This window comes from Andrographis paniculata, unplaced genomic scaffold (assembly GCF_009805555.1).
Source record: "Andrographis paniculata isolate CXL003 unplaced genomic scaffold, ASM980555v1 Contig62END, whole genome shotgun sequence".
In the NCBI taxonomy this organism is placed as follows: Eukaryota; Viridiplantae; Streptophyta; class Magnoliopsida; order Lamiales; family Acanthaceae; genus Andrographis; species Andrographis paniculata.
In genome coordinates this window covers 3,821,406-3,834,884 of record NW_026137598.1, presented here as the reverse complement: position 1 = coordinate 3,834,884, position 13,479 = coordinate 3,821,406, and the positions used below count along the sequence as shown (strand labels likewise).

The window sequence follows — 13,479 nt, the reverse complement described above, 5'->3', positions numbered from 1 at the left end:
GTATAATTTATAAATAAGAACAAAAATTCAATATATAAATATATTTTATAAAATAAGGTCAATTTTCAGGACAGATTCAAGATTGGACGGATTTTGGAACTTATAATTTTTTTGCGGGATAAATTCTGGACCTTCAATCAGTTTCAAGCCCCCGTTGTCATTCTTAAAAACTAGTACATATAGCGACAGATCTAGAAAAACTTTTCATAAAACACTACATTTATTAAAAATAACTTTAATTATAATGATATAGGTGATATTTTAAATTTTATATTTTAAATAATTTATTTAATTGTTTTTTAATAATCATACAATTTTAAATTTTAAGTAGGGCATTCTTAATGGTAGAACAATTATTAAAAAAAATGTTAAAATAAAATAATTGATGGCACGTGCCACAAGTATGAATAGTCCTTGTAGATCTGCGTATCTCCCATTATAGAGCCATATTTGATAGATGATAATTGATAATAGTTTTTGAAATGTATATACTTAGGGTGTGTTTCTTTACGAGAGTTTGGCCAAACCTTGTGTGCACGTACTATGACTTTAGATAACCACGATAACCACGTAAGACTTAGGCCATCTGCATCAATGAAATCCAGCATGGGTTTCTTCTCTCTCTCTTTTCTTCCACGTCATCTTCTCTCATTGTCACGTCATCGGAGAAACTCATTTCATTTTATACCTTCATCAAAGAAACTCATTTACACAAATTTTAATTTCTCTTTCCTCCATGTTATTCAATTATCTATTTTTAAAATAATTTAAATAATAATAATTTTTATCTAATATACATATTTATTAGTATTTATTTATTTAATAATTTAATTTATAAACAATAACAAATATTTATTTTTAACATGATGTGAAAATTTAATTTTATGGTACAACTTTTTGTATTTATGTGTCTTTAAAAAAATAAAATAAACTCTATTGATTTGATACTGCAATGGTAAGTATAAAAATTGTGTAAGAAACTAGTACAATAATCAATTCAAGAAAATTAATGTGATATGAAAATTCAATTATATATTAACTAATTATATAATTTTTTAATTATTTGTGTAATTCAATGAATAAATTATAAGATAATTAAAAAATTAAATTTTTATTATTATAAATTAATTATATTTAATTAAAATTTTATTAAACAAAAATATATCAATATTGGTATCATTTTGTAAAGAATAAAATTTTATAAAATATAAAAATAAAAAAATTATTAATAAATATATAATAAAAATATAATGTATAAAAAATAACTAATATTTTTCTTTTGCCATGTGTTCCAAATACATGGCAAGAATATTGGTTTCGTGAGGATGCCACAGAATCAACCAACTCTCCATGCTGGCACTAAAAATAATTGATTTTTAATTTTTCTTTTTTATTTTTTATCCGACTTGACCCACCAATGTGGATGGCCTTAGGCGGTCTGGTGGAGCCTTTTTATTTCTTTTTTTATTATTATTTAAATTCAAGAATTACAAGACACTTGGATTGTAATTATTTGATATTTATTTATATTATAATTTAATAATATATATACGAGATATATATCATTTTGTAGAAAATATATTTTTTGTAATATAAATAAATAATATTTTAAAAATATATTTTAATATAATATAAATTCATAATTAAATTATATTATTATTATTAAATTAATAAACATTTATATTATTACATTCATTACTCATCAAATCAATACATATTAAAACTCCTTAAACTCAAACTAAACTTAAAATACAAAAGAAACACATAAGTTCAAATTTATCTTAAAATTCAAATAAAAATCAAATTGAAACCCAATTTTTCTCAAACCATTCTAAGGAAACACACCCTTAGTTAATAGCAGTACAAAAAGTTACCTAATTACCTATAATATTTTTTAATTACGAAATATTTTTGTAGTTAAAATGTGTCATTTAGCAACAAAAATTTAATTTCATCGCCAAAAATTAATTTTGTTGCTAAAAACTTTTTGCTAGAAAATTGTATTTTTATAGCAAAAAAGTTTTAACTGCAAAATTATTTTTCAAGCCAAAACTATTTGCCTAAAAAAATCATACATATTTTATTGTTAAAACTCTTTTGTTATGAATTTTAATTTTATAGCAAAAAAACTTTAGCTACAAAATCATATTCTCGTAGCTATATATTGTTTATTAACTTTCATTGTAGAAAACTTATTTTTTGTTACGAAAGTCTTATTTATCCCAAGACCTTTACTAACGTGGTATATGTGACAAAATGAGTTTTGTCGCAAAAATATTTTTTTAAGCTAAATTTCAACTTTTTTGTAGTGTATCTTAGATAAATAAAAAATAAAAAATTTATAAATAGTAAAAAAAAAGAAAAGAAAATATTCGATATATTTTTTTAGAAAAATTACTCCCTTTGTCCCATCTTAATTGATATTTTTGTTATTCTTTTATATGGCATAACAATTGACATTTTTTTATTAATGGTAAAAATTATTAAATCAAAACATACTTAATAAATATAAATTAATTTAATTAACTACATAACATATATATTATACATCACAGGTAAGACTCACTCAAAACTCATGTTTCTATTTTTCTTCTTAAAAAAAATAAATATTTTTATCTGCATTTGAAACTTCACTTCTTTTATAAAATTAGTTTATATTCATTATAAAAAAATAAATATATTTTTTTATTTACTTGTATTATTGAAAATTTTATCTCTACAAAATAATATTTGCATATATATTTTTTATTGCGATATAATTTTTAAAATTTTTAAATATATATTCTAATTTTGTTAATCATATATATAAAATATATTTTAAAAAGATAATACTCCATTCGCCCGTTTTTAAGGTCACATTTACCTTTTGCATCATTATACTTAATATTAAAAATATGTTTATATTTGTATATTTTTTGTACAAATATCCTTATATTAGTATTATAAGACACTAATGAAAATAACTCATTCAATAAGGTCAACGTTTCAGCCTACTTGTTACAATTTTTTTATTTTTTATTATATTTTGATATAATAATTAATATTCAAATATTATCGTAAAAAAATAAACAAAACTCTTATATCCGAATGAATATAATATTATAATTCACTATTATTATCTAATTAAATATTACTCCCTCTGTCCCAAACACCGTGCAACATTTGTGTTTGACACGAGAATTTAGGTGGAGAGTATTAAGTGTGGTAATTTGAGATAATTTGAATATTAATTGATGTGATTGGAGAGAGAAATGATTATTTATTTTTTTATTTGAATGATGTGATGAATAAAGTGAAGTGTATATTAATATATGTATAAAAATATTATTAATTATTTTTAAATTTATAAATGTTGCAGTGAGTTTGAGACAAATAAAAAAAAAATATTATAGGGTATTTAGGACGGAGGGAGTACCATTTTAAATACGGGATCCCGTCAATTGAGCCGGAGAGTGTACTATTTTAACTCCGTCAATTAGGGTGTGTTTGTTTGAGGGATTGGATTTTTTTTTCCACTATTCATCCAATTTTTTTCCCCCAAAAATATCAAATCAAACGTCTATTTTTCATTTTTTATATTATACTAAAAATTAATTTTATATTCAAAACATCACATCAACACCTATTTATATCACATCATACAACTATTCAAATTCAAAATTTTTACTATTTAAATCCCAACTCAAAATCTAAACCTCCAAACAAACACATTATACTGTAAAAAAATATGGCATAAAACAGCATAATTGGGCTATCAGTCAGTCAGCCAGCTTTTACACGGAGGTCTTTCGCTGTCCCCTGAAGATTAACACGCTTTTCACTCAATTCATCTATCAATCCCCTGCAGGCCCCACCAATACCATAAACTATCGTAGCAACCAATCAATTCTCCGTTTACATATCTTTTTATTTATTTATTTATTTATTTTTTTATGACAGAAGAAATCGTAGCCACTGTCTGAAGTACGCATTGGGTAACCTTGGCCGAATCTAATATCTTGTAAATCAGGCCCGACGAGAAAGTCACTGTCACAAGTCCAACCTCTACACCATCGGGTCATCCTTTACTGTACCTCAATTTACATATTTTAACTCAGAAAAAAAGAGTTCTAGGTTGTGTTTTTTTTTTGTTTTATTTCATATTTTTTTATTCAGGTTTTTTTTCTTCCGTAAATATCAAATTAAATATTATTTTTTTATATTATATTAAAAATTAATTTTACATTTCATACATCATATCAATATTTATTTATATCACATCATACAACTATTCAAATTAACTTTTTATTATTCAAAAATTCAAATCCAATACTCCAAACTCACAAACAAACACAACCATAGGGTTTGTTTGGTTTTTATTGCTAATTGAGCTCTTGATTTGGTTTTTAATTTAGGCAAAATAGCGTAAAACCCCTGTGTGATTTTACAAAATCGTTGAAAACTCACTCGCTTCTAAAATCCCAAAAAACTTACCTGTGGTTTTAAAATTGTTGCACGTAAAATAACACTAATAGCGTTAAATATTGCACGTAATGGACCGTTATACGCTTATGTGTATTTTAACTCTTTTACTTGGAAGATAGGGTTTTCCATCGTGATTTCACTGCACCCATTCACACCTCTCTGATCGACGCCTAGGTCCGCATCACTCTCGATGCTCGGGTCCGCCTAGCTCTCAACGCCGCCGCTCGCGCTCGACGGCGACGGTCGCCCACACAGCCATCGATCGCGTCCCTGTTCCATCTGCGTTTTGACCATCAACGCCCAAATCTAGGGCTTGAAAATCGGGTTTAGGACATCGAATTTCTACTTGGGTATAATTCCTATAACGTGAGTAGGAACACATATTCTTGCCAAAAAAAATAGATTTTAGTATCATTCGCCGTTCCTTGAGCGACGACTCAGGGGCAATATCTGATTGGGCACACATTTTTTTGCCGAAAAATATGATTTTATTAAGATTTTATATGTTTGGGTTGGATAAATTATTCCCTCAATTGTTGTGCATTATTTGTCGTATCTTTGAAAAAATTTACTAATTTATGTGGCATTTGATTCGTTTCGAAATTCTATCTTTTTTTTTTTTTTTTTGGTGCAGCAATCTTGAAGTCAGTAGGTTGTGGTCCCCTCAATAATGGACCATTTATACACGATATATATGTGGGTCGGTGGGTATAATGAGTGAAAGGGCCCATGTCATCGCTCAACATCTCCCTGCCCCCTAGGCTTTGATTTGGAGCCGCTAAATGACATCTCTGATAAAATTCAATAGTAGATATTAAAATGATTGTAAAAAGATACAAACATATCAACGCACTTGCCTCCAGTTAAACCATTTGTCAGCCGTGTAGACTTCACTTCATTTTGTTGCAAAGTACCGCAAAAATTACAAATTTAAGATTGAAATTAGATCCTAAACAAGATCCAGTCCGATTAAAATAGTCTAGTGCAAAAAATTACAAGGGTTTATTTTTAAGCTGAAATACTGAAACCAATTACCTACAAAATTGATTCATAAAAAAAATTACGGTGTTGCCACTACCAATTACATACAAATGAGATTTTGAGTTTCCAAATGAATTACCAAAACCAATTAACCAAAAAAGAAGAAGTCCAATTTGCACATATACACAGAGATCGGAGAAAATTGCAACCTCGTTGAAGACACATGCCTATACAAGAATCCGATTCATGAAAAAATTTCAATATTCATACTTGATCCACAACAATATTGCAATCTCACTGAAGAAAACCCAAACCAGATCTGAGAAAATCAAACACGATTTCAGAAAGAAATTTCGGAAAAAATAAACACCAATTTACAAAAGCTCGACAAAATAAAATCAACTACTATTAAAATTGGATATACCCGAAGTTTGTGGAATCCTAACTCTGGCCCCGACAAGGTAGATGCGGCGTGGGACTTCAATCAGTGATTGCGAGGGTTGGGTTTTGGGTGAGAAGAAGATAGATGAAATAAACAATGTGAACGACAGAATAATATATATATTAAAGACTGAGGGTATTTTAGTAACTTCGCAGTAGAATATATCAGTTTCTGAACAACAAATTGCATGTGAAGCGCGTGAGATACATCATCTGTTAAATTCTAACGGATGGGAATTTTCTTGCAGCAATTTTGAAACCACATGTACGTTTTTTGAATTTTAGCAACAAAAGAGTTTTCAACAATTTCGTAAAACCACATAGGAATTTTAAACTATTTTGCCAATTTCATCTGGTTTTGATCGGAGTAATTTTTTTTTTTTATAATTATTTGATTACACAACTTGTGGGGTAAAAAATATGCTATTTTATATATTATTTTTAAAAAAAAAATTACTGCTATTTAAAATTTCTTTTAAGTTTTTTTTTAAAAAAAAATTATACTATTTATAAAATTTGTTATTTTAACAAAATATCAAATCATATATCTATTTTTTAATTTTTATATTATATAAAAATTTAATTTTTTATTAACACCGTATCAATACTTAATTATAGGGCAGTACGTGACTATTCTAATTCAATTTTTTTACTATTTAAATCATCCTCCAAAATTCAAAGCGAGAGAAACAACATACCCATAAGTAATCTCGGTGACAGCATAGGAGCACCAAAATAATCATTTTAAATGAATCGTAATTGTAAATATTTTAGAAACCAAACTAAAGGAAGAACACCGTTCTGTCAAAAAACCAAAAAACAAACAAACAAAAAAGGAAACAAGAAGTAATGAAGATTCCTGTTTACTGTATCAATACATTCAAGAGCCGTGAATACGCATTGCATTACCTCCCATGCAAATTTGGAGAGTGTTATTTAATTCTCACGTTCATAAATCATGTAATAAATAAATATTCTTTCTTTCGCACGTCGAACCTAATCAAGATTCAAGAATAGAATTAATAGGTAGAGCTTACATGCATACACGCCACACTATGATCTGAATACGAGGTTGTGGCACGTGCGATCGCACGGATAAGCGCAGTCGATGGACTTGACATTTGTCCGATCGAAATACCAGTCTCCTACAGCCGTCGCCACAGCCTGCAAATACGTAGCTCAATTTCAAAATCAATCGATGATAAGAGAAATTATCTTTCACCCTTACAAACAAAGGGAACGTGGATGGTAAAGTTGGGACGGATACCTTGTTGTGAACGAGCGGGGAGTTGGGAGCAAACCACGTGTCCTGTCTCTCCGACTGGCAATGCGCGAAGCAAGAATTTATGAACAACCCCGTTTGTCGCGACGCCGCAAACCCTTTTATTGCATTCAGCATGTGATTCCTAAAACCTACAAATTTTCAATCGACATTATCTACTTTTTAACATTTTTATCAAATCGACGATCATCAGCATTAATTGCATTCGTGTTTATAGCTACATAAATATATACCTTGCAGAAACTGGATTTGTGTCACAGAGCATCGTTCGTTGTTGAGCTTGCAGTCATGCCAAATACCGCGAGGGTCAGCCGTGGGAGGAGCCAAGCTTTCTTGGAGCTTTATATACATATTCATAAATACAACAACACCACACACCCATCACTCACCCACGCCCGAAACAAAGAAAAAGGACATATCACAGAATGGGAATGAATGTAACCATTCTTACCTGCCATGAATCGTAGGCAGCATTCAGAATAAACAGAGGAGTTCTCACATTCGAAATTAAGTTCTGAGGGAAGAAGCACTGCACGCCAAAGCATACATACGCGATCATTTAAACATCTACACAATGTGTCTGTGTGTGTATATATATATATATATATAGTATGAAAAATAGTTGCACAGTCGCGTACAGATGTTGGATCAAGACGGCTCGTGCACCATCCTGGCAGGTTTCTTTGGACGCCCTTTTAAAATTAAAAGTGTGAAAAGAACACAACGATTAGCGGGCATCAATGTAATGAATAATTTGAAAAATACTTGATCGATAGGTACCTGTAAACTAACAACGCCGCTAAAGAAATGTCTGAGAGTACGTCCGCCAGAAACATCAGGGCTGCAGAGAGATGAATGAATTAACGTCGAAAGAAAAACAGCGGAGAAACAAATACTCGGCTAAAAAGTAAGAGTAAATTACGAGTCCATAAATAAGCCAGCATCACTGAGGCACTTCACTCTGGTTCGTCCGGGGAACAAACTTCTAAACTCATCACAATGTAGTATGGAAGCCAAGCCGCCAGCAGAGCAACCCGAAAGAAGTGCCTGAGAGCAACACCAATTGTATACAAAACATGAAAAAAGACCAAAGAATTGTCGACATTAGATCAAGAATTATGAGTTGTAAAATTTTTACTTGGTTAGCATTCCTCATTCCTTTTGACATCAGGTCTTCTATTGCGGCTCGCCATATTCGTTGCCCTCTGAACTGCAGCCCTGCAGCCTGTAGAAACACTTTCACAAGAATTATCCAAGGATGGAGAAAAAAAAAAAAAAAAAATACACTAAGATTAGATGAGCATGCAAAGGGAGTCGAATGAAGGAAACAGCAGAAACCTTATTCTCACTGTCACCAGCGAAGGAGGCTCCATCGCAATAGCGAATCTTGACTCGATTCCAGTTAAAAAAATCTGCAATCATTCATTAGATTAGATCGGGAAAAACCAAGATGAGGTGATCCTAGTAATAATGCGGAACCTGGATTCTCTTGGGGCCTGCTGCTAAGTATTCCTGTAAATGGAATTACTTTCTCGAAATAGTTTGAGGATCCGCGGTGCGTCTTCTTACGGTAAACGCAAGATCGGATGTTATTGCACCATCCTCCGCCCTGCCACAAATTCAACAACAGCTTATGTAAATCATCATTTTACAACAAGAGAAGCGAAGATTGAACCTCAGCAATATGCACCACATCAATAAGAATCAAATATAACAATCTAACTGTCCCGTAAGAAATGGCCTGGTGGTGTAGGAGTTGGACTTATTACCGTGAGGTCATTTGTACCCTTCTTCCTCATGATTTAAAAAAATTGCACGAGATTTCCTTGTGGTTTGAAAAGCATTCCAAAAAATTCTTTTTAAGGAATTATGTGCTAATATTTTCAAAATTACAAGGGAGTTAGAAAAATATGTACAATATTTTTCAAAACACGAGAGAGCTTTGTGCAATATTTTCCAAAACACGAGGGAGCCTCGTGCAATTTCCAAATAATGAGGAGGTATGGTGCCAACTTTTCAAACTACAAGTGAATTATACTTAATTTTATGTGCTGATCAGCCATCAATCACCACCCTAACCTTTCCGATACATGTACATACACACACACACACACACACACACACGAAGTGTTCGCGGTTGCATTTACAAACCTCCAACTGGATGAGCCAGCTATTCGCTCCTGATCCAAACCCGCGATGCAAGTGATAACCGGGCAATGATCCATCCAAACATACTGTAAAAGTTTTAGACAACCATAACATATAAGTGCAATCGAATACACACACTCAAAACAAATTTTCATAACACTTGCAACTTAGATTTAGAGAAGAAATTAAGATAAACATATATCTGAAAAACACAAATGATAATCGAGCACCATTCATTATTCACTGCAGATCTGAAGTAACATATCACTATTGAGCAACAAAAGGTGCATCATCAAGTCACTTTCAATCATACTCATGTGTGCATTTAACAAATGGAAAAAAATTAAATGCCAAATCTAACCCACTAACCAAACAAAAGGGCAAATACCACAAGATTGAAGCAACAAATATAGCTACTGTATATCAAAAATTTCAGAACAGAGTACATTAGGTTAAGAACAACCGCAGCAGCTTCAACACAAATATAATAATAAAATGAAGTCGATATTTAAGAATCTAGAAAGGGAGAGAAGGGAATACCAGCCCCTTTAGAAGCAGCTCCTTGAACAAGAGTAAGACCCACCATGAGAGCATTGGGAGGAGCAGCCGAAGCAGAAACTCCATACACTGATTCCAAATACGACATCGACTCCAGAACCGACGTTTCTGACCGATTCGCACCAAACAATTGATCGATCTCGAAACAATCCGCCCTCCATCCGCCGCCGCCCACCACCACAAATAATACAAATATCACAGCCCCAAACCCCATGGACCTGACGACTTCCAGTACCCTTACCTTAATGAAATTGAGATGAAATTAATTAAGCAGTAGTAGAGAGTACAATCCCCAAATGCGCTCCACTGAAAGTCTGAAAAAGTGAAGAAGCTGAGACCTGAAAATCTATGAAATAAAGCACTGATTTCGTGAGTCTAGTTTTAACTACTTACGAGTAATGGCACTGTCACTGGCACATCCTTCTCGATCGGCTTGCTGGTTTGGTGGATCTTGCAAGGAATTCTGGAGATCTGGCCTGGTTGGGTTTTTGAGGAATGTAGAGCGGTGGCGGTGTGTTGTTTTATTTTTTTGCCGGGCAATTTAAAGATTTTTATTTCTGCATGCTTTGATTGATTTTGTTTTGTATGTATATGTAAATAATCATACATCAATACAGATCAAGAACACTTTCCTTTTTCTTCTAAATAAATAAATTTAAATTTAAATTTAAATTTAAATATAAATAAGAATCGGGTTCTTTAATTTCTGATGAAACAAAGCTGTTATTCCTTGATAATATAAATTTAAAAAAATAACAAACCAGCTACGAGAGTAAATAGTGTACAGTGATTATTGAAAAGATAAAAAGAAACAAGAAATGATTATTTTAGTGACCAGCCTGAAAGGATGCTGACGTGTCGGCTATATATTGGGCAGAATCATGCTGCCTAGATTATGGCGCGTTGATCCGTGTCATTCGGTGCGGTGGTCTTTTTGCGGTGGCAATTGAATAATGTGAAAAGTGTCAAACGGTTTATGAAAATGTTAACTTTCTCATGACCGGAGAGAGGAGAAGAGAAGGCTTACCCCATAAATCACGCTTTTAGAATTAACGCTCTCCTCTCCCTACAGTTAATTTCAGTTATACTGTTTAATACTCCATCCGTCTCTAATCTAATCTCCTACTTTTTTATTTAGAATGTTTAATAATTGTCCTATTTTTTTCTAAACACAAATTTTATATTTCTACCCTTCATTCGTATATTATTTTTAATCTTTACCATACAATTAAGGACAAATTTGTCAAATCATAACAAAAAAATAATTATTTAAAAAATTGTGCAAATATACTTTAGGACAATAAAAATTGGAGGGAGGGAGTATGTCCTAATTAAACAAAATATTTAAGTATAGATTTGTTTATTTTTTATTTTTAAGTAAATTGTTATTCCTCTCTCATCCAAATTTGTTCCTTATTTTTCTTTTTTATTTATCACTTAAATTTATTCTCGTTTTTTTTTTAAGTAAAAAATTATTCCTTCCCTTTCAAATACCGTGCAACATATGAATTCGGCTTGAGAATTTAGATAGAAAGTATTAAGTAGAGTAATTTGAAATAATTTGGAGATTAGGTGATGTGATTAGAGAGAGAAATATATATATATTTTTTATTTAAGTAATGTGACGAGATAAAGTGAATTATATATTTATGTATATATAAAAATATAATTAATTATTTTTAAATTTAGAAATATTGCAGTGCTGGGTATTTAGAACCGAAGAAGTATTATTTTTTCTACTTCTTCTCTACAGCGAAAAAAGTTTCTACAGCGAAAAAAGTTTCTATATTTATTTATTTATTTTAAAATATATGTCCGGTCAAATGAGTATACTTTTATAACGCCATAGGAGTATTTAACTAATTAAAGCGAGGTTAAATTGCTTGATAAAAGTATCTCACACAATTAAAATATTAATACTCGAAGCTATCTCTTCATTATTATTTATATGCTTAGGAGTTAGGACATCATGCACGACGACCTATTTATAGATGTAACAACCGTATATAGATTAATTACAATAATAATAATCAATAATCAATAATACAACAACAAGTGCAATTAATTTATCTAATTATTATTATTATTATTATTATTATTATTATTATTATTATTATGATTATTATTATTATTATTATGTACGCCGACAGTAGCGAAGAGTGGAGGGCAGTTCATCCCCACCGGCCACCTCCACATGTGGTCACGATTAAAATGTAAAGGGACTTTTTTGGCTATTATGAATAAACACACACACATTATCATCCTCCATGGAATATAATAGATATATATATATATATATTCTAATTTCTCTATCAGAGTGAAATTATTTTTTTATTTTTCTGTTATTAAGTTTAAGAATTATAATTAACTTGTTGGTAATAAAGTAACTGTCATGTTATTAATTTGAACATGTGGATCTTGTCTTGAATCGAGGGTTCAATTTGTGAGCAGGAAGACGATGTACTTAACTAGCGATTTTTATGTATACTGTTAGGATATGATTACTTTATAAGATTACGGTGGATTATATTATTTAATTCGATCTAATCTCAGAGAAAAAATCATTTTTGGTCTTAATATAATCAAAATTCATCAATTTTGATTCCAATATAAAAATTTGATTAATTTTGGTCTTAATATAATCAAAACTCATCATTTTTTGTTTCAATATAACCAAAACTTATCATTTTTTATCCCAATATAATATTTTTATCAATTTTAGTCCTAATATAACCAAAACTCATCATTTTTTGTCTCAATATAATCAAACTTTATCTTTTTTTTTGTCTCACCATCAACAAATCTACGAAAAATGCTGACGTGGACTTGCAAGATTGTACAATTTCTTCAAATATAAATATAAGGTTTGATTTCTTTTCACATCAACATTTTCCGTCGATTTGTTGACGGTGGGACCAAAAAAGATAAAGTTTGATTATATTGGTACAAAAAATGATGAGTTTTGGTTATATTGGAACTAAAATTGATAAAAATTTTATATTGACACCAAAAATGATGAGTTTTGATTATATTGGGACAAAAATGATGAATTTTGTTATATTGAGACCAAAATTGATAAGATTTTTATATTGGAACTAAAATTGATGAATTTTGGTTATATTTGGACCAAAAATAATTTTTTCCCTTACTTTAATGTATTAGAATTCTGTATAATTAAAAGTCTATTACAATTATACTAATCTATACCCCTAATATTATTACGTACTAAATTATCTAAATTACCCTTATATTTAAACACTTTAGAAATTTTTTTTATATAAATATAATAATTTTGTGAATATATTTTGATTTCATTTGAAATTTTAAGTTACATATATTTTTAAAATTTTATCAATAATGTTAAGTGATAAGAACACTATAAAATATGTTACTAAAACTTAATTTATAATTTTGGGGATAAAATTAAATATATTTTAATAAATAATAAAAATATATCAAATTATATATATACATATTATGTTACGACAATAGTTCAATTAATTTTTAATATTGTTATACTTCATTCGTTCAAATACAATAATCTTGTTTACCATTTTTGTCCGAGCTAAAACAATAGTCTCATTTCCATAAATAACCATATTACC

At 30.0% G+C, this 13,479-nt stretch overlaps 1 protein-coding gene across 3 annotated transcripts; it reads right to left on the bottom strand.

The window, feature by feature from the left end:
* Nucleotides 1-6,717: 6,717 nt before the first annotated feature.
* On the bottom strand, nt 6,718-10,498 carry LOC127261149 (pectin acetylesterase 10-like). 3 transcript variants are annotated; one of them, XM_051289366.1, is made up of 13 exons: nt 10,268-10,498; nt 9,857-10,115; nt 9,320-9,402; nt 8,648-8,777; nt 8,507-8,580; nt 8,307-8,393; nt 8,091-8,215; nt 7,949-8,009; nt 7,807-7,860; nt 7,620-7,697; nt 7,402-7,507; nt 7,154-7,299; nt 6,718-7,050 (listed from the first exon to the last, which is right to left on the bottom strand). In XM_051289366.1, the coding sequence occupies exons 1-13, from the start codon at nt 10,481-10,483 to the stop codon at nt 6,940-6,942; spliced, it is 1,530 nt and encodes a 509-aa protein (XP_051145323.1). In that variant the 5' UTR covers nt 10,484-10,498; the 3' UTR covers nt 6,718-6,939. The 3 variants fall into 3 exon arrangements, with proteins under 3 accessions (XP_051145323.1, XP_051145324.1, XP_051145325.1); XM_051289367.1 differs by having other exon boundaries at nt 9,857-10,188; nt 10,268-10,407; XM_051289368.1 differs by having other exon boundaries at nt 9,857-10,110; nt 10,268-10,402.
* Between the last annotated feature and the right edge of the window lie 2,981 nt (nt 10,499-13,479).

What these genes read in the sequence shown, in the direction of transcription:
- LOC127261149 (XM_051289366.1), bottom strand. Translation starts at nt 10,483, where the DNA reads ATGTATGATTATTTACATATACATACAAAACAAAATCAATCAAAGCAT. An exon ending in GCCGTCTTGATCCAACATCT is followed by an intron (nt 7,698 to 7,806) that starts GTACGCGACTGT and finishes TTTGGCGTGCAG; the next exon opens with TGCTTCTTCCCTCAGAACTT. An exon ending in CCCCGCTCGTTCACAACAAG is followed by an intron (nt 7,051 to 7,153) that starts GTATCCGTCCCA and finishes ACGTATTTGCAG; the next exon opens with GCTGTGGCGACGGCTGTAGG.